The sequence below is a fragment of the Misgurnus anguillicaudatus genome, chromosome 24 (genome assembly GCF_027580225.2).
Source record: "Misgurnus anguillicaudatus chromosome 24, ASM2758022v2, whole genome shotgun sequence".
Taxonomy (NCBI): domain Eukaryota; kingdom Metazoa; phylum Chordata; class Actinopteri; order Cypriniformes; family Cobitidae; genus Misgurnus; species Misgurnus anguillicaudatus.
Window position 1 is genome coordinate 2,845,830 of NC_073360.2, and position 25,286 is coordinate 2,871,115.

General features: G+C 35.7%; 3 protein-coding genes across 4 annotated transcripts in view; 1 reads left to right on the plus strand and 2 right to left on the minus strand.

The window, feature by feature from the left end:
* The window catches only part of arrb1 (arrestin, beta 1), a 39,589-nt gene extending 28,145 nt beyond the window's left edge, over nt 1-11,444 (plus strand). For both annotated transcript variants that reach the window (XM_055195636.2, XM_055195637.2), the window contains 11 exons: nt 64-123; nt 215-282; nt 3,853-3,988; nt 4,542-4,626; nt 4,721-4,793; nt 4,871-5,008; nt 5,105-5,188; nt 5,486-5,509; nt 5,932-6,002; nt 6,741-6,792; nt 7,495-11,444. In XM_055195636.2, coding sequence (XP_055051611.1) covers nt 64-123; nt 215-282; nt 3,853-3,988; nt 4,542-4,626; nt 4,721-4,793; nt 4,871-5,008; nt 5,105-5,188; nt 5,486-5,509; nt 5,932-6,002; nt 6,741-6,792; nt 7,495-7,606 — 903 coding nt within the window. In that variant the 3' untranslated portion in view covers nt 7,607-11,444. The remainder of the gene's footprint in view (nt 1-63; nt 124-214; nt 283-3,852; nt 3,989-4,541; nt 4,627-4,720; nt 4,794-4,870; nt 5,009-5,104; nt 5,189-5,485; nt 5,510-5,931; nt 6,003-6,740; nt 6,793-7,494) is intronic.
* Nucleotides 11,445-15,070: 3,626 nt separating this feature from the next.
* or55e1 (odorant receptor, family 55, subfamily E, member 1) lies at nt 15,071-17,872 on the minus strand. Its single transcript, XM_055195638.2, has one exon. It carries the CDS (start codon nt 17,042-17,044, stop codon nt 16,061-16,063), a length of 984 nt encoding a protein of 327 aa, XP_055051613.1. The 5' UTR covers nt 17,045-17,872; the 3' UTR covers nt 15,071-16,060.
* Nucleotides 17,873-23,117: 5,245 nt separating this feature from the next.
* LOC129437255 (olfactory receptor 52K2-like) lies at nt 23,118-24,267 on the minus strand. Its single transcript, XM_055195415.2, has one exon. The coding sequence runs from the start codon at nt 24,253-24,255 to the stop codon at nt 23,269-23,271; it is 987 nt and encodes a 328-aa protein (XP_055051390.1). The 5' UTR covers nt 24,256-24,267; the 3' UTR covers nt 23,118-23,268.
* Between the last annotated feature and the right edge of the window lie 1,019 nt (nt 24,268-25,286).

The window sequence follows — 25,286 nt, forward strand, 5'->3', positions numbered from 1 at the left end:
GACTAAATTTTGTCCCTTTGTTAATAATGCTACCATTTTAATCACCGATCATTTTATTCACAGATTCCGCCGAATTTACCCTGTTCTGTCACATTACAGCCAGGACCAGAAGATACAGGGAAGGTATATTTTCTGTCAAATAATTTTCAAGATTTGAACGCTCCAAGGGGACTTGCAAAATTCATTTTTCAACAACTTTTTCCCATCTACTAAGGCCTGCGGGGTCGACTTTGAAGTCAAAGCTTTCTGTGCAGAAAATGTTGAAGAAAAAATTCACAAAAGGTACAATCTTTCACAATCTTGTGTCATTATCTTGTTTAAATATTTGTATTTTTAATAATGTAATGTACCAAGGTTAACAAGACATTACTATGCCTATGGCACATATTAAATCACCTTTAGTTTATGTTATTTTTTATGTAAAAAGACAACTAGAGACCAATTTGAGACACGTGACATTAGCATTGTGTTGTGAATGGTTGTCAGAGAGATATATTTTTACTAATTACTAACTAATACTGCCATGATTGACCAATACATATTATTCAAATATTCAAAACGTTTATGTGTTGTCATATGCTCCACCCATCAGTAATTTTTTGACTCATTTTTTTTGTCTGGGTGTTAAATTTAAAGTTCAGGGTTAGAATGTGTAGTTTGTTTACCAGGATAGAGGAATACTTTATAAATGAAGTAAATGTAGAACTTCAGTACATTAATCTTCCCAAACAGTTATATGTTATAGACATAGAAAGTATAATATGTCATGCTGCCTGCTGTGCTTTTATTTTTCTAAACAATTAGACATATTATTACAGTGGCACATGATAAGTACACTGAAAAAAATTATTCATTGAATTTAATAAATTTTTTAAGGTAAGTGGTTGCAATCAATTTATTTAAGCTACATTTAAACAAAAGTTTTATATTTTACTTTACGTTACTAATCTTTTTGTTTAAATGTAGCTTAAATAAATTGATTGCAACCACTTACCTTAAAAAAATTGATTAAATGCAATGAATCATTTTTTTCAGTGTAGGTAAAGGCATCTGATAAACACTAAAGGTAGGACCCGAGCCATAGCAATGAATCAAACACTTTTTGACTCTTTGGTTGCAACCACCTAATGTGGTTATTGGTACATAAAACGTAACTGTCAAGTTTGCATAAGTTATCATGCATAAAAAACAAATAATATATATTTTGTAAGCATTTTATTTAGATTATTACATTTTAAATTATTTATATACATTTTATTATTTAATGTAATGAATTAACTATTTTTTATCAACTCACAAACCTGTTTGCTATTCTCTTACTAACCACCACGGGTTAGCAAACGTCTTGTTTATGAGTGTAACCTCGAGTCGGTTCCCTGACATATGCTGCGTCCAAAAACTCAAGGCAGTGACTCGTTGCCTCCCTGCCTCATGAGGAAATGACTTCGGAGGCATGAAGGTAGCTCAGAGAAAGACTTTCGGACACTTCTAAGGCAGCGTGTTTGAAATTTAAACAGAGAGCGCCTTTGTGATAACTAATCACATATTTGAAAACTACAATACTAATTTCTCGCTAGAAATGCAATTAAAAGGTGTAAAAAGTGAAAATATACCTTTATTTACACGAAATTGGTGGTCCAGTCACGTCCTTGGCCGCCATTTTATTTTTTCGAACTCGACCGGACTCGACCAATCACATTCTTAATGTACGTCCACGCATAGGTATCTCAGGAGACAACTAAATAATCTGTAAAACTAGCCTGTCTTATAGGGGGCGAGTGATGACATCACTAGTGCGACGTCACCATAAAGACAGAGCGCAGCGCGTCATAACCTGAAAACCACGCCCACCGGGGGGGAAAGCAATCCAACCGTCTCCATTGACTTTGTATTGCGAGAGGCCGCCTTCCTTGTCATTTCTGGCTTATACCAAAAAACTGAATAATGCCTAAAAGCTGCTGTTTGACAATATGTACAGCTAACAAACCAAAGAACCCAGAAATAAGTTTTTATAAGCTGTCGAGCCGTAAAACCCAGCCTTTAAGGAGAATAAAGTGGATCGCCGACTACGTTTCCCCCTAGTGGATGCAGTTTTACTAATAGTAGTACTATGAAAAGTTGCCTGTTTCCATATCTGTGTCTTTAAACGCTTGTTTTTTAAAGTCGACAGCTTATAAAAATGTATTTGGTTTTTTTGGCTTGTTAGATGTACACCTTGTCAAACACCAGCTTTTAGGTATTATTCTGTTTTTAAGTTTAATCGGTAAATACGTTTTTATATGAGGTTCTAAAACTACTATAAGGTCCCATGCCATAACTCGTACTTGAGTAGGAGGCCTCATCCTCAAGGTGCTACGCAGGAAACGAACCACTAATGGATGGCTCCCTAAAGACCTCTCCTTCAGAGGGGAGTGAAAAGCAGCTATAAAAGGCGCAAGACGTGTTGTGGAATCTATCTACAACAGAGCAGACAGCGTCGCCAAATAAGCCGATGGATGACAGCGGAGCATCAAGAAGTATGTGTTTATCAACAGCCTGGGTGACAATCTCCATTAATTCCTCATATCTGTGTGTAATCTGTGTGTCTTCGTGCAAATTAACAATGGCTAACTTCTCGGAGCTAGAACACGTCATTGAACTACTGGGCGGGGCAGAAGAGACTGCTGTGCGGGCTTCCTGACCTCTCCCAGGCGCAAACGAACTAAACAGCGAGGGCTGAGAAAGGGCAGAAGCCATCTCAGACACCTCGGCTAGCTTCATTTGCCATTCCCAAGATGCAAGGCGTCACGTTGCCTCAACATTCAAGGGCCCAGAATCGTGAGGAACGTTAATATTGATCAAATACGGCTGCTTGTGAACAGAACAACTTTGGCTCTCGCAAAAACTAAAGGTCTCTCCCTGAAGAGCTGCCTGAGCGTGCTCATTCCCCAAACACTGCACACATAACTTGTGAGTGTCCCCGCATGCTATGAAATAAGGACAGACACACTTTCTGAACTGCTCACTAGCCACTTAAACTAATTTTGACTAAGACACAGTTTTGGCACACGATTTAAAAAGACAATTTTACGTAGAGCGCTCGCTGAATGACAGAAAGCTGTAATGTACTGTTGGCGCCTCCCTTTTATAACTATTGCTTCTGTCACACCCGTGATGTCATCATCACTCGCTGATTATTAGACAGGCTGGATTTACAGATTGTTCGGATGTGTGAACTCTGTGGCGTTCTTCCCCAAAGTGTCATTTCATGATGCAATGTCGAGGAACCCCCGTTTGGGAAACCCTGTTACATATCACCATAACATTCGTTGCATGAGCCAGCACCCCTTACATTCTCTAAGGAAAATATAAAGATGTATCTTTTAACTCTTTCCCCACCATTGGCGAACTATCTTGTCAATTAAGAGAAAATGTTTATCTACCAATGACCCTTCCCTGACAAGTTTTTAAAGTAATCTATAATTCTGCTATTATCCACTAGGTGGTGACCTTTCCCAATTTATAAAAAACTGAAGCATCAACTAATTCAACAAGATTGTTAACTCTGTTTTTGATCATCGTTTTGAATCTGATCTCTAACAAAAGTCCTTTACTAAAATGAAATTATTTCAGCTTTTTGCTCAAAATGTGGTATTTTTGAAGAAACCCGTATTTGAGAGGTGATAAGAAGAGAACAAATGAAAATGGTCTGTTCTTTCATTTGATATATTGTATGTTTATTGTTTATATATAAAGAAAAATTTCCTGGAAAGCATTTTGTAAAACTTGCTGGCAGGCAACTTTTTTTTTTAAAGTTAAATGGTATCTCTCACTTCTATAACTATGTATCTTTCATTCTGGTGCCCTCTACAGGAATTCAGTGCGTCTTGTCATCAGAAAAGTGCAGTATGCTCCAGAGAAGCCGGGCCCACAGCCAATGGCTGAGACCACGAGGCAGTTTCTCATGTCAGACAAACCTTTACACTTGGAAGCCTCTCTTGACAAAGAGGTAAGACTGTTTGGCTTTTCAGATATTCATGATATGGTATTAATATCATGCAGAGTCAGTAGAGTTGTTATGATAGCTTATGGTAACATCTAGTGGTAAAAGTAGGACATTACAACAACAGTTTCACTTTTGTGCTTGTGGGGGCACCTAGCGGCAGACCGGGGTACTGCAATACTTCGAGATTGGCAAAAGAATTGGAGTTTGTAGGTGTATATTTATTAAAAATATTTTGGCCTCAAGCTTTCGTCAAATGTTCTGCTGAGACTGACATTATTTATTTTTAAGTTCATGTTACACATAAATAAAAATGAATGACATTATCAAATTCTTTTAACATGTTTGTATGCAACAATAAAAAACACAGATGCCCACATAAATATTACACAGGCTTTAATCCCTTATTGGATTAAACAAACAAAGCAATTAAATAAATTAAAACAGGTAAATAATATAGACTACAATGATTAATTTGACAAAAATATATATATTTAGTATCAGAGCAAGATTGTTTATTTGCTACAATTGTGGGTTTTTTTTGTGCATAATTTTCTAGATATACTATCATGGTGAACCTATCAGTGTCAACGTCCACGTGACAAACAACACAAACAAGACTGTAAAAAAGATGAAGATTTCAGGTCATTCACAATTCAAATGCACTTGCATTTAGTATTCATTAAAAAAAAAACTTTTAGGCTTTCTAACACTTACTTCTGTTATCAAACATTGCAGTGCGTCAATATGCGGATATTTGCCTCTTCAACACTGCCCAGTACAAGTGCCCAGTGGCGACAGAAGAATCAGAGTATGCATACTACACATTTAATACTTCTACACATCCTGATGTGTAACTAATTACTTTCTGCTTTGTGTCATTTCTAGTGATATTGTGGCTCCCAGTGCCACATTTTGTAAAGTATACACTCTTACCCCATTCCTGGCCAACAACCGAGAGAAACGTGGCTTGGCTTTGGATGGCAAACTCAAACATGAAGACACAAATTTAGCCTCGAGCACATTGTAAGTAAAACAACCTCTTCATCTGCATTGTCTGTAGGGTGAGAAGGGTGTCTAGTGAGGTTTCGAAATTCATCTCCTTTGCCCTTTCTTTAAAAGGTTAAGAGAAGGAGCCAATAAGGAAATTCTGGGCATAATTGTGTCTTATAAAGTTAAAGTGAAGCTGGTGGTGTCTCGCGGAGGGTACGTTTGTATTTAGATCATTTTGCATGATGCTAGAATACATTTTATGAAGTTCTTAAATCAATAGTACTACTGTTCATACTTGAATGAAAACAAATAAAACACATTAGCCATGGGAAAGTGACATTGACAGTCAGCATTTACATTCTTCTTTAGCAGTAATACAAATATTTATCATTATCAGTGCAACTGTTGAAAAAGATGTTTAGGCCTTATTATTTTCATAAGCCTTATTGTTTTTTTTCTCACAGTGCCCAATCTTTATAATATAATACGATAATGTCTTCTTTTTTTCAGGCTGCTGGGAGATCTTGCCTCAAGGTCTAATTGTTATGTTTTCCTACCAGAAATGTGTATGTGTGTGTGTGCGTGTGTGTGTGTGTAAATGATTAAGACTTTGAAACCATTTTTGGGATAATTTTTTTATTGACTGTGAATTGAAGGTTTGCATCACACAACACAGTTTTACCCTTTTTTTACCATGGTAAAGCCCCTTCAGATTATATGTTGATATTACTCTGCATTTTAAATACATTTTAACTTTGAGTAAATTATTCAATTTTGCACATTCCTATAAAATGACACCCCCTTTAACAATTTATATAACCAATTACTAAACCAGTCCACTGTTAGCATCTAGAAAAGTGGAAATAAGCTTTGGGCTAAATTGATCATAGTTTATTTGGTTATGTGGATGCTCATCTTCAGGATGCTTTACTTTTATTTTCTGTGTTTTTTTCCAGTGACGTTGCTGTTGAACTCCCCTTTACATTAATGCATCCCAAACCTTTGGAGGAATCGATCGATAGAGATGGTGTGTGCCAGAATAACTGTTTATCTGCTTCCACTTGGTTTTGGTGAATTAGTTTAAAGCTATGATCTTTAGTTTCATATACTAATAGAGTATATAATAACAACTATAAACACATTGCAGATCTATGTACAGTAGAAAAACCTAAAGCTTTACAAATGTTACTTATACCGAAACATTAAAGGAAGGTTCTGGGTTCAGAACATGTACAGCAAAAAAAAAAAAAAATGTGTGTTATTTTGTCAGAGACTTCTGGTTACCAAAATAAATTCCTGTTGGTACATGCACACAGACTCTTTCTGGTATCCATGCAAGTATGATGGTTAATGGGTTAACAGGTTTTGCACTGTAAAGCAAGAAATAATGACAAACGATTACAGGTAATCAGTAAGGGTTTGATCGCATTAGTGTCATGTTAACCCATTTTTTATCCTGTGGCTAGACTTTGAAAGCAATGTAACTTTGTTCCAGATTACTGCTAAATTAAATATAATTTAAATTAAATAGAAAAAATTCCCAGAATATCCCTTTAATGTTTTGTGATAATTGAATTATAAGTTTGTACATTTCTGCTAATTCTTCAATAAAAATAACATAAAATAATATTTTCAATAACAATAAATTAAAAAAACAACTAAAATTAATTAATAACTAATTTATTTATTTAATCGATTTTAAAGTGTAGTTTAAATCAGAAATCTATCAAGGACCATAATTTAATATTCTTTCTCCAACATTTAGCTCCAGTAAATGATGCCCCCATTGACACAAACCTCATTGAATTTGACACAAAGTAAGTGCACATTTTTTTCCATATATTCTATGAAAACATTTCATGCATTGTAAGTCACTCCACTCGACTGATTCTGAAAATTGATAACGGAAAACAACCAGCTCATAAAATAACTCGTTCATGTGTTTTATTTCATTGTTGTTAAATGAGGAAATCTACGTACAAATGGTTATTATATGTTTTTATATGTACACTATTATGTTTTTCACATTCCTGCTGAAAAAAAACAATTAGAATTTTCTGTATTGGTTTTATTGTTTTTTTCAGCAAGGATTACATTCAATTTTGACTTCATGCCCATAATGCAGTTAAAAATGCACTCAATAATTTTGTTCATTGTGTATTTGCAGTTAACTGAATCATTTACTGACAACTAGTGGTCATAGCATTGCATTAAACAGAAAATTCATATGCCAATATCATGGTGGAAAATCCAGTTACATAACACTGTACATGTTTAGTTTTTATTACACTAGATTACTAACATGCCTTATGTGTACTGTAATTGTAATAATAAAACCAAGGGGAGTACATCTTAATTTACTTTGTTTTATGTACTTCAAATCTTATTCAGAACCAGTTTTTTAAATCCATTTCCTTGCCATTATAAACTTCTTTTTGTCAATTAGAGACAAATATGCTTGAAATACAGAATCCATACAGTATGTGCTTTTTGGGTAAAAGACTTTGTGTTGTCCCTAGTGATGATGACATAATCTTTGAGGATTTTGCTCGACAACGGCTGATCGGTGCGAAAGACGACAAAGACGAAGATGAGGAGGGTGCGGATTCGCCCAAGCTGAATGACAGATAAATGAAACACATCGAGCGTTTCCTGTGTCATGAGATACGAGAGACCCTTTTTAAATAACCTGGGTTAAAGTGGGACACCCTTTAACACACGCACACACACAAACACAGTGGTGCCGTTGTTGTGTACTTGTTCACATTCGTCTCTTCCATCCTGCAAGGGTGTAAAATAAACCTTAGGTGTAGAAAAATGTGACGTCGAAGCGATTAGAAGATGAGGTTATAGTTGAAAGGGCCACCACTGAGTGCCTCCGATACGTGAGGTTGTGGCAAAGGCAGTTCATCATTAGCTAAAGCAAACGTCAGTGGTAGCATGCCTTTGTTGTTGCTTTGTTTTATAGATTCTTCCTTTAATTAGGACAAAGAAGTAACTGAAACCATATATTTAATCTATGAAATTTGTTTGACTGTAAGAAGAACTGGATTAAGTATTTTTAGTGTAAAAGCTGCCAAATGTATTCATCTTTATTATTCATATCTCACTGAGTGTTTAGCACCATTGAGGTGAAAGTAAAAATGTGTTATCCTTCAGATGTATTTCTCAGTACTCAGATTGATTTAGTCAGGTGAAATCATATTTTTGACAAAAAAAATTGTTAATTTGATTATTAAGCACATGGGTTACCTGAAATTTTTTATGTACAAGGTAACAATTTTTTAATCTGTCATATCAAAAATAAGCTGTTTGATTTTATTTGCCCATGTGGTGATGGAACCGATGTCTAGACATCATCCCAGCTTATGATTTTTATCTACAATCTTACTGATAACAGGACTCTGTGTCACAATGCGTTAACCATTTATGGCACTTATGTTTTTTCTGTGTACAATCTTTAATCATTTATAAAAATGGGTTTCTATGAAATCATATACTGTAATTTTAAATCATACCTATATATCTTTAAGGGTCTATATATTGCTATAGGATATTTTTACATAATTAAAGCTTCTCAACAGAGCACATTCCAGTCATCTCTATATTCTGAACGAAGTAAATGTACGTCTAGTGTATGTCCTCTACGGACAATCAAATACTTGTCTGAACTCTTTCCGGTAAATCTCTTAAGCAAGAGACCACCACACAAATCAAATTACAGGTTATTGGAAATGTATACCCGTTTTAACATTACAAAGGTGATCTGCTTTCTATATGAATGAGGCCTTGACTTACTGCATGAAATCATTTGTATGTTTTGCGAATGAAATATTTCTTAAGAAAGAACGAAGGAAAGATGGAGAAAATGAAAAGAAAACAACACAAAAATTGACAGACCAATAAATCGAATCGTTATAATTTTCATTACAATTAATAAATTAAATAAATGATTAAAGAATAGATAAATAAACATTGGTTATTTGCAAGAAAAATGTTATTGATAGATTTTAAAATGGTATTGATGAATTTTAAATGACAATATATTAAATATACATTGTTGTTTACAGTATATAACAAAGTCTTTGTCTCTTTTTTATAATCTATGTATTTGTATATATTGAATAAACATTATATGTGTCCGTACGCATTCATTTAAAATTTTACTTGAATATGATTTTTACTCAATTGTTTTCTGATTTGTTTTTCTTTCTAAAATAGCTCACATTTTAATTACCAGACTACATTTCATGGGCTACATGCTTTCTCAATGAGAGTTTAGGTAACTAAATTCACAATGGCACCCTCTGGACTGACTTATTATGAACTGACACTTGAACTCAGGAATTTGAAATCAGGAATTTAAGAATATATTCACCAACAGCTGATGGTCTTGAACAGTTAATGATTCCAGTAGTTATGAAATTCTGGAAAGGTCATGGAAAAGGGTCAAAGGTCATGTTTTCACACTGTTATTTCAAACATGAGGAGTTAAAAACATATATATGCACATGGGACTCCATTTTGTTAATCTGCTTTGGAATCAGTCAGGGGTGCATTTCCCGAAACCATCGTTAGCCAACTATAATTACAAGTCCCGTTGTTACCAGTATATGATTCAACAATCTGGGTGTTTTCCAAAACATTAGCAAATTCGCAAAGTCTTGCACGGGTATATTACTAGCAATAATTAACAAAACGTATTGGTTAGATATGTAACCATGGTTCCCTGAGAAAAGGAATGAGACGCTGCATCATGAAATGAAACTATAATTGTAAGGGAAGTCGATCACTTTGCATTCACATAATTTGTCTAGTCCCGCAATAGTTAGCTTGTCCAGAACAAAGCATTCACATAACTCGTCTGGGTAATATACTTATGCCGCAATAGTTAGCCTGTCTGGAACTGAGCAGATATTAAAGTTTTTTACAATCACTTTGCTACTATTTTCAGAACCTTGATTTTCAGAACTCTAGACACAAAACTCACAACCAATGATCAAAATGCACATTTTTCAAACTCTTAACTCTTTACTCAATTCCTTGGATACAATACACATAAAACTTGGATCATTTGTTCATTCAACCAAAATCACCTGTTTAATATGACACAACTTAACATCAAAGTACTACTGTTTCAAAAGGCTATTCACACATCACATTTCAAATAAGTGTCTATTCATTTTCTTGTAATGATCTAACTATCAATCGATACAACTGCTCAAAATGATAAGTAACTGTTGCATTATTCGTAATAGTTGTATGGAAACAGACAAACAATCTTCAATGTTTACTGAAAATCATGAAAGTTTCAAGATAATGAGGTTCATTGTCACCAATAAGCATGGAGCATGAACTACTTATCACTGTACTGTATAGATGCAGGCCCTTGTAACTGCTTCAATGACATCAATGTTCTGAAAATAGTAGCAAAGTGATTTTAAAAAAACTGTAAACCACAATACTGTATGACACTTGTTTTTTATTTTAAATGTTTTAATTCCCATAAAATTGTATCAAATCGTAACTATTATATAGAGCGAGAGAGAAAAGACGGGAAGAGCTGAAGTGAGAATAAAACGGAGCTCATCGGCTGGAGAGAGGAAGAGGAGTCGCTGCAACAATGAAAGGTTTATGAGAGACGAAGAGCGGACGTACCCTCCTGTGCATGTTTGGATATTACATACCTGTATGTTGGCAGCGACCCATTCCATTTGATGCCTTTGAACTTTTTTATCTATCTTTTTATCTGTGTGCTCGTCCCCTCTCTCTCCCACGCTGTTGTGGGTCATTTGTGTTGGCAGATTGAGACAGCCTGCATCTCTCTGATGGAGTTTATGAACCCGGTCTGGGCTACGGACAGAAAGCCTTTTAATCACTGTGAGTCCTGGGATTTTAGTGTGTGCTGTGAGGATAACTACACGTGTGGATTGCTGTGACTATTAATGGAGTATGCAGAGCCCCTATCCTGCTGATGTCCGTGCCTGAGACCGTGAGTACTGTTCATATGTAGAGCTGAAATTCCCACGAATAATCTACGTAAAAGCTATTTTCAAGACCTACCTAGATGGGCTGCACACTTACCTGCTCCCCGCTGTGTTGGAAAGTCTGTCTGCATACGTACCTTTTCTGCCTGCCTAGAAATGCCTCTTCTGCCTACATAGTTGTGTGTTCATGAAGAAAGCCTGGTTTGAATGCTCATGGTTGCTTATATGAAGAAAGCCCTTTGTGTTTACCGCTGTGTGCTCATATGAAAAACCTGTTTGCATACTTACCACTGTGTGTTTAAGCATGATCGTCTCTGCTGTCCCCACGGCTGTGTGTTCGAGAAGAAGGTTCCCTTTCTGTATGCTGCTGGCTATATATTCCGTTGTGACTCGTCTGGAGGAGAGAGGCCGAGAGGAGGACTTTTAGATGCAATTAATTATTTGTAACTATTTAATAAAATTTCCATTTGTTACATTGTTAACTTCGAGTGTTCTGTCTGTTTATTGGGGGCCCCTGGGAACTCCTCTGGGTGGTCCAGGGGGAAGGGGCGGGGCCCAGGGCTCCGGCGGCCTGCCCCGACCCGTGACATAATGAAATAGCCTCTATCATTTACTAATGTATAATTTAAATGCTTGACGTTGTTTATTAGCAGAGCCTAAACAAATCAATTACTGATCTGATTTTCTTCACAAAGAAGACCTATTAATTTACTCCTGCAAAGCCCTAACTGGGCATAACAGGTGAAGTCTTTCATGGTCCACCGACTCGTGAGGAGGAGGATAGAAGTCCTGTAGAACTAAGGTCTTAGCTGGACAGGTAGTAACCTAAGGATCATAACCTGGTCTCGGATGAAGAACAGCTTTTATATTTCCCGGAGCAAACTTCAAACAAGATGAGGAAAGACAGAAAGCACCTGTAAATCGCTTTTCCTTCCTCAGAGTAATGTTCCTCAGTAATGGCAAGAAAAAATGTCAGCTGAAGGTATACATGTTTGTCCAAAGCTGACTGTAAATGTTCAAAGGGAGGTACAGAAAGCCATTCTAAAACTACTGCCAAGTCCCAGACAAGAACTCTAGACATACAGTGGGGTGAAAAAGTGTTGCCTCCCCTCCAGATTTCTTATGTTTTTGCATATTTGTCACACTTTAATGTTTCAGATCACCAAACACATTTAAATATTAGTCAAAGATAACACAACATGCAGTTTTTAAATAATGGTTTTTATTATTAAGGTAAAACAAAACTACATGGCCCTGTGTGAAAAAGTGTTTGCCCCTTAACCTAACCAATTGGGCAGCAACAACTTGTAATGAGTCTGTTACAGAGCTGTGGAGTAATTTTGGGCTACTCATCTTTGCAGAATTGTTATAATTGAGCCACATTGGAGGATTTTTGAGCATAAATCACTTTTCTAAGATCATGCCACAGCATCTCAATAAGATTAAGGTCAGAACTTTGACTAGGCCACTCCAAAGTCTTAATTTTGTTTTTCTTCAGCCATTCAGAGGTGGACTTGCTGGTGTGTTTTGGATCATTGTCCTGTTGCAGAACCCACACAGTCACAAACAGACAGCCAGAGAAATTCTTCTTCAGGATTTTTTGGTAGACAGTAGAATTCATGGTTCCATTTATCACAACAAGTCTTCCAGGTCCTGAAGCAGCAAAACAGCCCTAGACCATCACATTACCACCACCATATTTTACTGTTGGTATGATGTTCTTATTCTGAAATGCGAGGTTACTTTTACACCAGTAGTAATTGGACACACATCTTGCAAAAAGTTAAACATTTGTCTCGTCAGTCCACAGAGTATTTTCTCAAAAGTCATCAAGGGGATCATCAAGATGTTTTCTGGTGTAAGGTCCGCCCACAGGTCCAACAACAATAGCCAGTGCCACCGCAGACGGATTCTTGCGTGTTACTGTCTTTCCTTTGCACAACATAACAGGATTAGTTTACATACATTTTTTTGTAAATAAATATACATAACCTCTATGTTTTATCTGACTCAAATAATAAAACATTTTAAAGGAGTAAATATTTTAAAGCACCTTTTCACACAGGGCCATGTAGTTTTGGATTTTGTTTTCCTTTAACAATAAAAACCTTTATTTAAAAACTGCATGTTGTGTTTTTGTTTGTGTTATATTTGACTAATATTTAAATTTGTTTGACGAATTATAGGGTAACAAATATGCGAAAACACAATCAATATGGGGGTGGACCAACATTTTTTCACACCACTCTTGATGGAGGCCTCGTACTCAAAACACTATGCAGGAAACATAAAACCAGAGGGTGCTTCCCTAAGGAGCCCTCAGATAGAGGTATGTGAAAGGGTAAAATAGCTGCAGTGTAAACCTTTAAAGTAGAGGGTGCAAAACCTGATGAAAAAACGGCCTTGAACAAATTCCAGAACTAAAGCCACTGGGTAGTTAACTAAATTGATATGTCTATGAGTACACATAAGAGTAAAAATTCCCCATGTCCTGGTGAATGGAGCTTGCAGAATGATCTCTACAACACTTGTAGGCAAGAGACTACCAGAATTAGACTGATACCTTGTAGGTGAACTCTCTTTAACACTCCTGGAAACAGAGCAAGTTAGGGAAAACTATAACTGGCAGTGGGTTGTCTCTCGGGATGTGAACAGGTCTACCTCTGCTGAACCGTATCTCTCCAAAATTTTGCTCCACAAGCCCTGGGTGGAGTCTCAACCTCTGCCCTGGATACTTTTGCCAGGATTGATTGGACTCACACAGGAGACAGACATGCCTGCATTAATAACTGCATTAAAGGAATAGTCTACTCATTTTCAATTTTAAAATATGTTATTACCTTAACTAAGAACTGTTGAATCATCCCTCTATCATCTGTGTGTGTGCACGTAAGCGCTGGAGCGCGCTGCGACGCTACGATAGCATTTAGCTTAGCCCCATTCATTCAATGGTACCATTTAGAGATAAAGTTAGAAGTGACCAAACACATCAACGTTTTTCCTATTTAAGACGAGCAAGTTTGGTGGTACAAAATAAAACATAGCGCTTTTCTAAGCGGATTTAAAAGAGTAACTATATTTTATGGCGTAATAGCACTTTTGTGAGTACTTCGACTCGGCGCAGTAACACCCTCCCTCTCCCATTATGAGAGGGAGAAGGGGAGCGGACTTTTCAGGCGAGTCGAAGTACTCCCAAAAGTGCTATTACGCCATAAAATATAGTTCCTCTTTTAAATCCGCTTAGAAAAGCGATATGTTTTATTTTGTACCACCAAACTTGCTCGTATAACTACTCGTCTTAAATAGGAAAAACGTTGATGTGTTTGGTCACTTCTAACTTTATCTCTAAATGGCAGCATTGAATGAATGGGGCTAAGCTAAATGCTATCGTAGCGTCTCGCAGGGCGCTTTAGCGCTTGCGTGCACACACACAGATGATAGAGGGATGATTCAACAGTTCTTAGTTAAGGTAATAATATATTTTAATATTGAAAATGAGTAGACTATTCCTTTAATGCAAACGAAGGCTAGCTTGAGGTGTGAGGTGTGTAAGTTCGGTGCCCTGAAGCAACTACATGTGAGGAGATGGTTAAACTAATTTAACTACAGTGTTTTGAAAGAGATAACTAGTTCTACAACATTTCTGGGTAGAGACGGATAAACTAGGGTGTCCTGAAGCATCATAGATGGCAGGGTTTGTGTATTGATTCTCTTTGGATCTGAGTTTGATGCCCTGAAGCACCTACATTGCAGTTTACTGTTCTGAGAATATGAGGCATAGTTTCAAGAAAAGTGTTTAAGTAACAGAGAAAACTGTAAATAGATTTGTTAGTAGACTTTATTACTCTGATATGTATGTGATGTCATCAACTATGTTGTTTGACCAACAGGGTTCGAAAGACAAATTTGCAAACAGTGTTACTAACTTTTCGGGAAACAGTTGTGACTAGCATATTTTCACAATTAATGCATTATACTATGGTAGTTAACCAGAGATTAACCTCATTGTTTGGGAAATGCACACCAGGTCAATTAATTTCTCTTCATTAACACTGAGTATCTCTGTACTGTAGATGATTTAATTACCTTTGGGTTGCTTATATGAGTGGCCGTCTTTGACCGCTTGATAACTTCAGGGATGACATATGATCCCTAAGCTCATTTAAACTGTTTTCACTTTTTGACTCAGACCCTGTTTGCTGGTGTGAATGTTGCCAAGGCATCAAGATAATAAGTTTTCAATCCATTAAGCTGTTTTCTCTCATTATAAACAAACACTGCAATGTATAGGAGGTCTCATGATAATAGAGTAATATAATTGTTGCATATTCTCATGGGTCTCAAACATGTATAATAGAGCTGACAGTCTATTAATCTACATTCACTACATCACACACTAACCTACTAATTAAAAAAAAGCTTTCTGTGGTTAGAATGAGTCAAGATCAAAAAAAGAGAATAAATAAAAATGTTGCTTTAACTTTTTTTAAGGTATCCTTGTTACAGTGTACAGTAGTTGCACAAATAAGTACTAAGTAATATTAACTCAGTTGTATTTAATATAAGGTAATGGTTGGTGTTGGTTTTAGGGTTGGTTGGTTGTAAAAATCATAATTTGCTGTTACTACAGTAACTACTGGATTTATATACGTTCTTCAACCTTTCAGATTTTAATGAGGCAACTAACAGAACAATTGTTTTTGTGTTTTACCAGCAAGTATTCTGGTCCACACCAATATAGAATGAATAACCTTATGTTATTAGACAAAATGCTTAATCTACAGTATTTACTACAACCACACCGTTTCTTTGATTTCTTTGATTTTACTCAGAATTTTCTTCAAAAAGGCATTACATTGTATACACTGTATATGCATCAAGTATCAAAGTTTTGATTGTCCTACAAAATGATCTGTACAGAAAAATCAGTGATAACAGTCTTCTCATAATAATTGTGTTAAGACACAAAAACAAACAAAGCATACACAGAATAATATGCTTAAATGTTAAGATCACTGTTATGGACGTATTACCGAACAATATTTCATGGCAGCCAACATTTCTGTTTCATTGGTTGAGATAGCATCCAATCTGGAACTCAGATCTTTATAGATGAAACTTTTATAATGGAAACTTTATTCATATTGAGTTTTAACATTTTCACTAAAGCATTCCTTATTTCTTTTGTCCGTGCACCATAAATAATCGGATTGACACTTGCAGGGAAAACTATATACATAACACCCAGAAACGTATTTATATCGATTGGAATCGGAATGTGAAGGTTTCGTGACAAAAAAGTGATGCTACCCACAAAGTAAAAGCACATCATAACCATGAGGTGTGTACCACAGGTATGAAAGGCTTTCCAACGATCCTCTCCTGCGGCGGCCCCCAACACAACATGCAAGATTTTTACATAGGAGAAGAAAATCACAGATATGTCAATTCCCACAAAACAGATGATCACAGCGAGTCCCATTGCATTATTTTTGGCTATTGAATCACACGCCAGACTGACAAGAGCCATGTGGTCACAGTAGCAATGATGGATGACGTTCGATTCACAAAAAGACAAAGATGCAGCCAAAGCAACCAGAGCGAACATTATAGTGCCACTCCTGATCAATGTGAACAGAAGCAGTTTCAGAAACATGGACGAGTTCATGATTTCGGTATAGTGTAATGGCTTGCAAATGGCTACAAAGCGATCTAAAGCCATGGCTAAAAGTATGGTGGATTCTACAGAGGAAAAGAAGTGAGTTACAAACATTTGCGTCAAACATCCGGCTAAAGATATCTCATTCAAGTCAAAGAGAAAGCCAAGAAGCATTGCTGGAATGATGGCAGTGGGAACAATGATGTCGACAACTGCCAAGGCAGACACTAGTATGTACATTGGACTGTGAAGGCTCTCTGTATTTCTGATTACAAGAAGTAGTAAAGAATTTCCCACCACTACCAAAATGTAAATTAGAAAAAATGGCAGGAAAAGTAGACGCCTGTATTTGTAGACTTCTGGAAATCCCACTAAAAGAAACTCAGTATGCGAGATGTTTGCTCCTAGAAGATCCTCAATCATGGCACTTTAAATATGGTTGCTGCAACCTGTTTAATAGGATAAGGACAAAATAATGAATCAACATTTTCATTAATAACTATATTAATGGGCCACATATAAAAAATCTTTTTACAACAACCCAGCAAATTCAACGTCATTTAAAGTCCCGCCAAGCATAATCTTCGGCACTGTTTGTACTGATGCTATGTCTCATTGTTATGGCAATATATATTTTTTCGAAGATTTAAAAGTAAATACCTAACAAAAATTGAAAGTTAAACTAATTAACTTACCATTTTACATTTTGACTATACTTTCAATTAGATTAGGTTAAGCATTTGAAATTGTTTTAATGAGTTATAGCAACTCAGTTAACCACAAGTTAAAGTGTAGTAAAAATGTAAAATAGCAAGTTAATATGACTTGAAAAGTTTCACTTGAAAATGTAAGTCAGATATTATTTTCGAATGGTGTAATTTTGAAATAAAACGGCAAAAAGTGCTCCTTAGTATAGTTAACTTAAAAAAATAAAGTTATATATGACAAAAATATTTTGTTATTGTTTATGTTTGGTGAAAATTTGACTGTGTGCTGTGACATACCTGCTTGAGTTTCTTGGTTTCTCTGTTGTTTGGACATTCGCCTGTAGCGCAGGGCCACCGTTAACAACTAAAGCCATTTGAATAGGAGCATATATACTCTGAGTTTAAACTCTGCTCCCAAAGGAACAATTAAACTACCTATACTACTGTCGACCCCATATACATTATAATGACTTGCATCCATTCAAACAAGTTTGTTCCAGGAAGAATGAAGCAATTACTTGCTCTGTTTTGTTTGTGTTAATTAGTTCAGCCGTGGCTTGTATTTCTAATTGTATATAGGTCAACAATCAAGTTCATTTGTTTCTTATCAATTTGAGTCTCTGTCTTGGCACCATAGCTAATTATTCTCTAGCATTTAGGCTAACTATGCTAACTATAAACAAAACTGTTGTAAATGTATATATGGTAATGTATAGACCCCTTCAAGGTTTGTAAACATTGAATGACTATTGGCTGCGTGCAGCATGGGGTCAAACTGTTTATACCATTTAGGCTTTCTAGTTTAATCCAACAGGGCTGAAAAATGATGACTTACCTGAAATAAAGTGAGCACAACAAACACAAGCCTCTTTGATATTTGCATTGTCCCAGTCTGCACGTTTAATTGCTTGCAGCCACAGATGTTGTATTTTTTGTTTTTGAGATTCTGCAGGAATCCCAAAAAACTTAACGGCAGACCTGGTGCGATTTTTAAAGCCCACGAAGCAAGTAGGCATTTTTGACGATACCGAATAATACGCAACTCAATCTGCTGTAATGACTTTTCTGACCCCGACATGCGTAGTGAGATGTGCTCACTGTGTGACGTGAACTGTGAAGGGGTCTATAGATTTCACAAAAAATTATTCCATATTTGTATGCCTCTCACAGTCCCCGTTATAATATGTGTCTTTAATTCTTGAGTAGGCATTCTTATATAGGACACAAGTAATTAATACATTGTGTACATGTGTGTTGTTTGTTTAGGTTAAGGGTTATGAGTGGGTTTAGGGTCAAATGCCTAAGTACATGCAGATACTTTAAATTCTGTCATCATTTACTCACTCTCATTTTGTTACAAACCAGCATAGGTTTTTTGTTCTGATGAACACAAATGAAAATATTTTGAGAAATGTTTGTAACCAAACCGTTCGTGGACCCCATTTACTTACATTGTATGAAAAAAGAATACTATGGAGTAAATGGGGTCCACAAACAATGGGGTTACAAACATTTCTCAAAATATCTTCCTTTGTGTTCATCAGAACAAAGAAACTTATGCGTGTTTGTGGCAACATGAGAGTGTGTAAATGATGACAGAATTTTCATTTTTGGGTGAACTATCCCTTTTAAAGCTGATACTAATGGAATTCTCTGGTGTTTTACAGACATTTAAGCTCCAGCGCAACCTCAACTAAATTTCCCCAAGACACTCCAAGGAGACTGAAACAGGAGCTTCAAGGGTGAGTTCTATGCAGTCCACCCCTGGATAGAATACTCCATAAGTGAAGACTCTACCTTTTGCTATGCCTGCAGACATTTCAGTTTACCTGGCCATGTTGAGTCTACATTTACTTCAGGTTTAGGTTTCAAAAACTGGAAAAAAGCTACCTATACAGATAAAGGGTATGCTGCACATAGTAGAACTGAGCATCACAAGAATGCCATGTTAGCATGGAAAGAACACCAAATTGCAGAGAAAAATCAGGGCTCTCTTACGGGTCAATTAATTAAAGAGTACAACAGAACTGTACAAGAGAACAGGGGGTACATCAAACCTCTTGCTGAAGTGGTTCTTCATTGTGCAACCAGGAATATTGCTCTGAGAGGGCATCGTGAATCCGTGGACTCAAGTAGGAATGGAAACTTTTTGGGTATGTTGAAAATCAAATAGCAAACCATGATTAAAAGATTTTGAAAAAGATAGATGGTCCCAGAAATGCTAAATATACAAGCCATGACATACAAAATGAGGTTTTGTCATGCTTAGCAGAGATGGTGCGCACATCAATAATAAAAGAAGTCAAGGAAAGTGGTGCTTTTAGTATACTTGTGGATGAGACTAAAGACAAAAAATGGAACAAATGTCTTTTGTTTTAAGATACTATTACAATGGTTCCACAAAAGTTTTTTGGAGTTTGATGTAGCAAAGAAACTAAATGCGTAGAGCTTGACAGAAAAAATAATTTAGCTCTTGTCAAGATATGGTCTAGAATATAAGGGTAACATTGTTGAGAATTCTTATGACGGAGCCACAGTCATGAGTGGCAAGCACAGCGGAGTGCAGGCCCGAATTAAGGAGTTAGCAACGCAGACTATCTATGGTCACTGTAACGCACATTGCCTCAAGAAATCTTAGAAACCAGGTTTTGGACCAGATGCTCAGTGAGCTCAGGAACAGATTCTCCAATCAGAACTGTGACGTAATGCATGGGACACAAGCTTTAAATCCAAGTAGCAAAAGCTTCTGTGACAAAGATAGCCTTTTTGCATTTGCCAAATTGTATGGGTGTGACCTTGTCGACTTTGATCATGAGCTCTACCAAATTAAAAGAGTTTTAGTTTGTAAGTTAAAACAAGGGATGCAGAGACCACCTACAGTTGTAGACCTGGCAGCTTTTATTGAACCGTACCAGGAGGTTTTTGATGTTTTCTCCAGGCTTTGCAAAATTGCACTGGCAATACCTATCAGCACAGCTGCTTGTGAACACAGTTTCTCCTGCTTGAAGCTTGTCAAAACACACATGAGAACTACAATGGGAGAGGATAGGCTGAGTGATCTTGGGGTGTTGAGCATAGAACACAGGAGGGCAGCGTCTTTAAATTTAGAAGTTTGTTGATCGATTTGCTAATAATCATCACAACTGGAGAATACAGCTACTGTATACTAACAGTTAAGTAACCAGCATTTGTTTATGTGTTTAACCTGCCAGTTCTAGATCATAAAAGCCTTAACAATAAAGAGGACGAGCTAGTGATGTTGTTCATCTTACATCTTTTGTTTATCTTCTAGTTTTCTGGCCCACCTAGAGTGTACTACGGGACATGAGTATTGCAATGTTATTACATGTCTGTTCTGTTTAGACATCTTGTTATTTATTGACATTTAGACATACTGTATCTGCCCTCGGCTTCACTGACACTTAGATATGCAAAATCAATATCACTATGCAGCTAGCTAGTGATATTGTTCATTGTTTGTGATACTGTTGTAGTCTACTACTGTTTGTAATGATACTGTTTACTTTACATTGTACATATTATTGATATTTTTTCTTGTAGTTTTTCTCGCATACCTAGAGTGTTTTATTTATTTGTGATGTAATGGCTTTTTTCGCTCTCTCTTTAAATATGTTATATTATCATAAATAAATTGAATATTGCACATAAAATGCTGTGGTTTACCTAAATAAATTATTGCCTAAAATCACAATTCATATTGTGTATTTCTGTCATTTGCATTACAAATATCCCCGTATCATGTAAATGTAATGCCCTATAGCTTTAGTCCAGAGCAGTTGGGTTACAACCCATATTTTTTCTGTTTGTTCATCATCTGTACAAACATCTTGTATTAATCTCTAATTTAGAGATAAAAAGTTTAATTAACGATTGAACTTAGCACTTAAAGGGATACTTTACCCAAATATGAAAATTCTGTCATCATTTACTCACTCTCATGTTGTTGTTACAAACCTGTATAATTTTCTTTATTTTGATGATTACGGAGGAAGATATTTTGAGGAATATTTGTAACCAAACTGTTCGTGGACCCTATCCACTTCCATAGTAGGACAAAATAATACTATGAGAGTGAATGGCGTCCACAAACGGTTTGTTTAAAAACATTTCTCCAAATATCTTCCTCCGTAAACAGTTAATGTTTTCATTTATTTACGTTGTTTCAAAAGTTAAGGACTTGTATATCTACATGAGACAGCTCTCGCTGTTTATTTTGGACACGTTGGACACGTTTAGTGTTATTTCTATCTATCATCACATTTGGGCGGTAGAGACGATTAAGATCGCTTATTGAGCCCAAAAGGACGAACTGGCTTACATCTATTGTGGAGAGAGATCCGGACATCCGGATAGTGGCCTTAGCAATGGACGCTGTTTGGTGTTCCTTTGGTTACTAGGGGAGGCTGTTCTTGTATTTTTTTCTAGTATTTTTGTAAATTTCTAGTATTTTTGTCTTGTTTTCAGTAAAAAATATCTAAAAATTCTTAAATTAAGATTCTTTTTCTTGATGAAAAAATATCACATTTAAGTGATTTTGTGCATAAAACAAGCAAAAAATCTGCCAATGGGGTAAGCAAATATTTCTGGAATTTTTCTTGAATTTAGTGCTTAAGTAAAATGTTCAGATTTTTTTGCTTGTTTTATGCACAAAATCACTTAAATTTGATATTTTTGGTCTAAAAACTAGACTTATTTTTTTGGGTCGTTTTGCTCATCAAGAAAAAGCATCTCAATTTATGAATCTCTAGATACTTTTACTGAAAACAAGACAAAAAACTAAGGATTTTTTTTCTTGGAAATAATTTTTTGCAGTGTGGATGGCTTTGTTTTTTAGACACATCGTGAGGCACTAAAAAAAAAAAGGGATGAGGTCACTTCAGATTCCCTTGTGAATAAAATCCAGCAACTTTTAATAATCTAAATGATCTAAATAATGAAAGTCCTTTGTTAATTTGGTGGGACCATCTCAGAGGCCCCTATGTTTTTTCTTGCTATAATAATGAGTCAAGTGTACTATCTTGCTAGTAAACATGCTAAGTAGCACTCAAGGGGGCGCAGACCTAAAGCTTGATTGGACCAAGAGAGACAGTGGACATCACTAAGGGCCCAATTATCCTTTAGCCGTGTTAATTAGACTTGACCCCTTATTATTAAGTGATAAATGATATAACAGTGTATGTCATCAGCTAACATTGCATCAACTGCTTACTCAAAACATTTTTTAATTGTTTACTATTTTAATATACATTTTACTATTTTTAAATATAATTTTAAGTATCCTATCCAAATCTGCACAACAGGACACTTTACAGGGAAAATTACAGATTACATGGTACAAAACCTAGTGGCTTTTTGTAAAAAAAAAATTTGCAAGGGTGACAAGATTTGCAAAACAAATACTATTAGACTACTTTTAGACATTAGCTAACATGAAGAATGAATATATATATTTTACAACAATTTGTACAGTAATCATCCTTAATGCTACAAATACAGTTGTTATGTTACATTATTTGCTTGTTTTAACTCAAATGTCAGAATATACAGAATAATGAGATGCATTTGCTGTTTCATGTGTTTATATACATTTATTCTAATAAACAAATATAAAATGTATTCAAAGTCTTAATAAAAATACATTTAAATTTCATCCATTCTTGAAACTCTCCAGGATTGTGGGGGACTGGTCTGGAGCAACAGGGTATTTAATTATTAACAAACATTAAAACATGCATTGAATTTTTTTTAACCAATGCACAAAAAAATGCAACAATCGTTTATAGTTTGTTTGCATTAAATAATATAGTACTTTACACATTTCAGTAATCACAATGAAGATCAAGCTGCCTTGGATAATTTTACCTATGTAATAGCCTTTTACACATGCTACACATTTTTCATAGTATTTAACTAATAATTTTATTGTGTTCTATTGAGAGTAACATCAGTTGTTTCCTTGGATAAAGGTAAGACCTTTACATTGTTTATGAACTTTAGAAATGTTTGTCTAATTTCCTTTGTTCTTACACCATAAACAATCGGGTTAAAACAACTTGGGAAAAGTATATACATTGTGCTCACAAATACAATACTATTAGGAGAAAAATTATTTTTTATTCTGTAGGATAGAAATGCAGTCAGGGCCAAAGTCAAAGTAACTGACATAACAATCAGGTGAGTTATGCAGGTATTAATGGCTTTCCTATGGGCTTTACCAGATCTGAATACAGAGGCAAAAATAACAGCATAAGAGGCAGTAACTAGAATACAATCTGCTGTTGGTATAAGGAAAGCAGTCAAAAGTCCTACTAAATTATTAATGGATATATCTCCACATGCCAGCAGAACCAATGCCATGTGTTCACAAAAACAGTGATCGATTATATTTGTTACACAAAATGACAGTTTTCCAGCAAGAGCAACCACAGATATTACTAAGACTGCATTTCTTATTACTGGCACGATAATAAACTTTAGAAAGTTCGAGATTTCCATGTATTTATTATAATAAAGAGGTTTGCATATAGCAAAGTAACGGTCAATTGCCATCCATAAAAGCAAAGTAGAATGAAATGCCCCAAAGAAATGAAGGCCAAACATTTGTATCAAGCAACCAGTTAGAGATATCCCATTCCAATTAAATAATAGGCTAAGAAGCATGTTGGGTACAAACAATAAAGGCAATATAAAGTCCACAACTGACAAAAGACCTATTAGCACATACATAGGAGAATGCAGAGACTTTTGAGATACGATTAAATATATAAGGGTAGAATTTGCAGAGATGGATAATATAAACATCAGAAAGAAAGGGATAAATAAAAAAGGCCTCCATTCTTCAAGGCTTTGAAAACCATTCAGTTTGAAGTCTGTGAATGAAATATTTTGTGCAGAGAGATTCTTCATGGCAGTTGACCCCTTTACAAACAAACAAAAATAAATAAATGTAACAACTGAAACTGTAAGAAGAGAAAATACTAGATCAAAGTTGCCCAAATAAGATACTTTAGTACATAAATGTTATGCTGTTAAAAGTAACATATCTTTGTACTGTTGTTTGCAATCACTAATTTCACAGAAAATAAAGATGTACAGTAAATTACTTCTTAAGATATTATTCATTATGTTCTAGAGGTACAATGCACTTTAAAAATAATATGAATTATAATGATGTATTATGATGCTTCTTGTAACAAATAAGTTTACCTTAATTCCAAGGCAGTCTTGTTTTTCTTGTACCATGAACAAAATTTACACAAAAGTAAAAAAGTCAAATTTACATTGGGCACTTTCACAAATCAGATCAGATTTGACAGCCAACAAATGGATGCATGTACATCATGCACTCATTTTTAAAATTATTCTGTTATGCTCATTTTCCGTTATGATGCCCTGTCCTGCAACTCGGAATGTAATGAATGGTTGATGCATTTTATGGTCTGTAAATATACCATGTTACGTTCCCATGGGTCCCCTGTGCAAGGCCCCAGATGACCGCTGGAAAACAGAACTGTGACGTTACTGTATGCCCCAACATTAAATTAATAACAAAGTTGTTAAAATGCTAAAAACAAAGTTGTGAGTGCTGAGTTAGCGCTACACACCAATTAATGCTATATGCTAGCTTTTAGCTGAAGTTCTATTAGTAAACAATGGGTTGTTCCTCAAAATCTGTATTTCCGTCCATGACCAAGACAGGCCGAGACCAAGACAAGACCAAGAATTTAAAGGGTCAAGACCAAGTAAAGACCAAGACAGGCCGAGACCAAGTCAAGACCAAGACCAGTGCAAGTCACTGCATTAAAACACTTATGATAAATAGTGGAATATGCATATGATTAGGCACTTCTTGTCTGTGTGTGTGCCTGCGCGTGCGTGCGTGCGTGTGTGCGCGTGTGTGTGTGTATGCCATAAGAGAAGTTGATAAAATTATCAAA

What these genes read in the sequence shown, in the direction of transcription:
- or55e1 (XM_055195638.2), bottom strand. Translation starts at nt 17,044, where the DNA reads ATGATTGAGGATCTTCTAGGAGCAAACATCTCGCATACTGAGTTTCTT.
- LOC129437255 (XM_055195415.2), bottom strand. Translation starts at nt 24,255, where the DNA reads ATGAAGAATCTCTCTGCACAAAATATTTCATTCACAGACTTCAAACTG.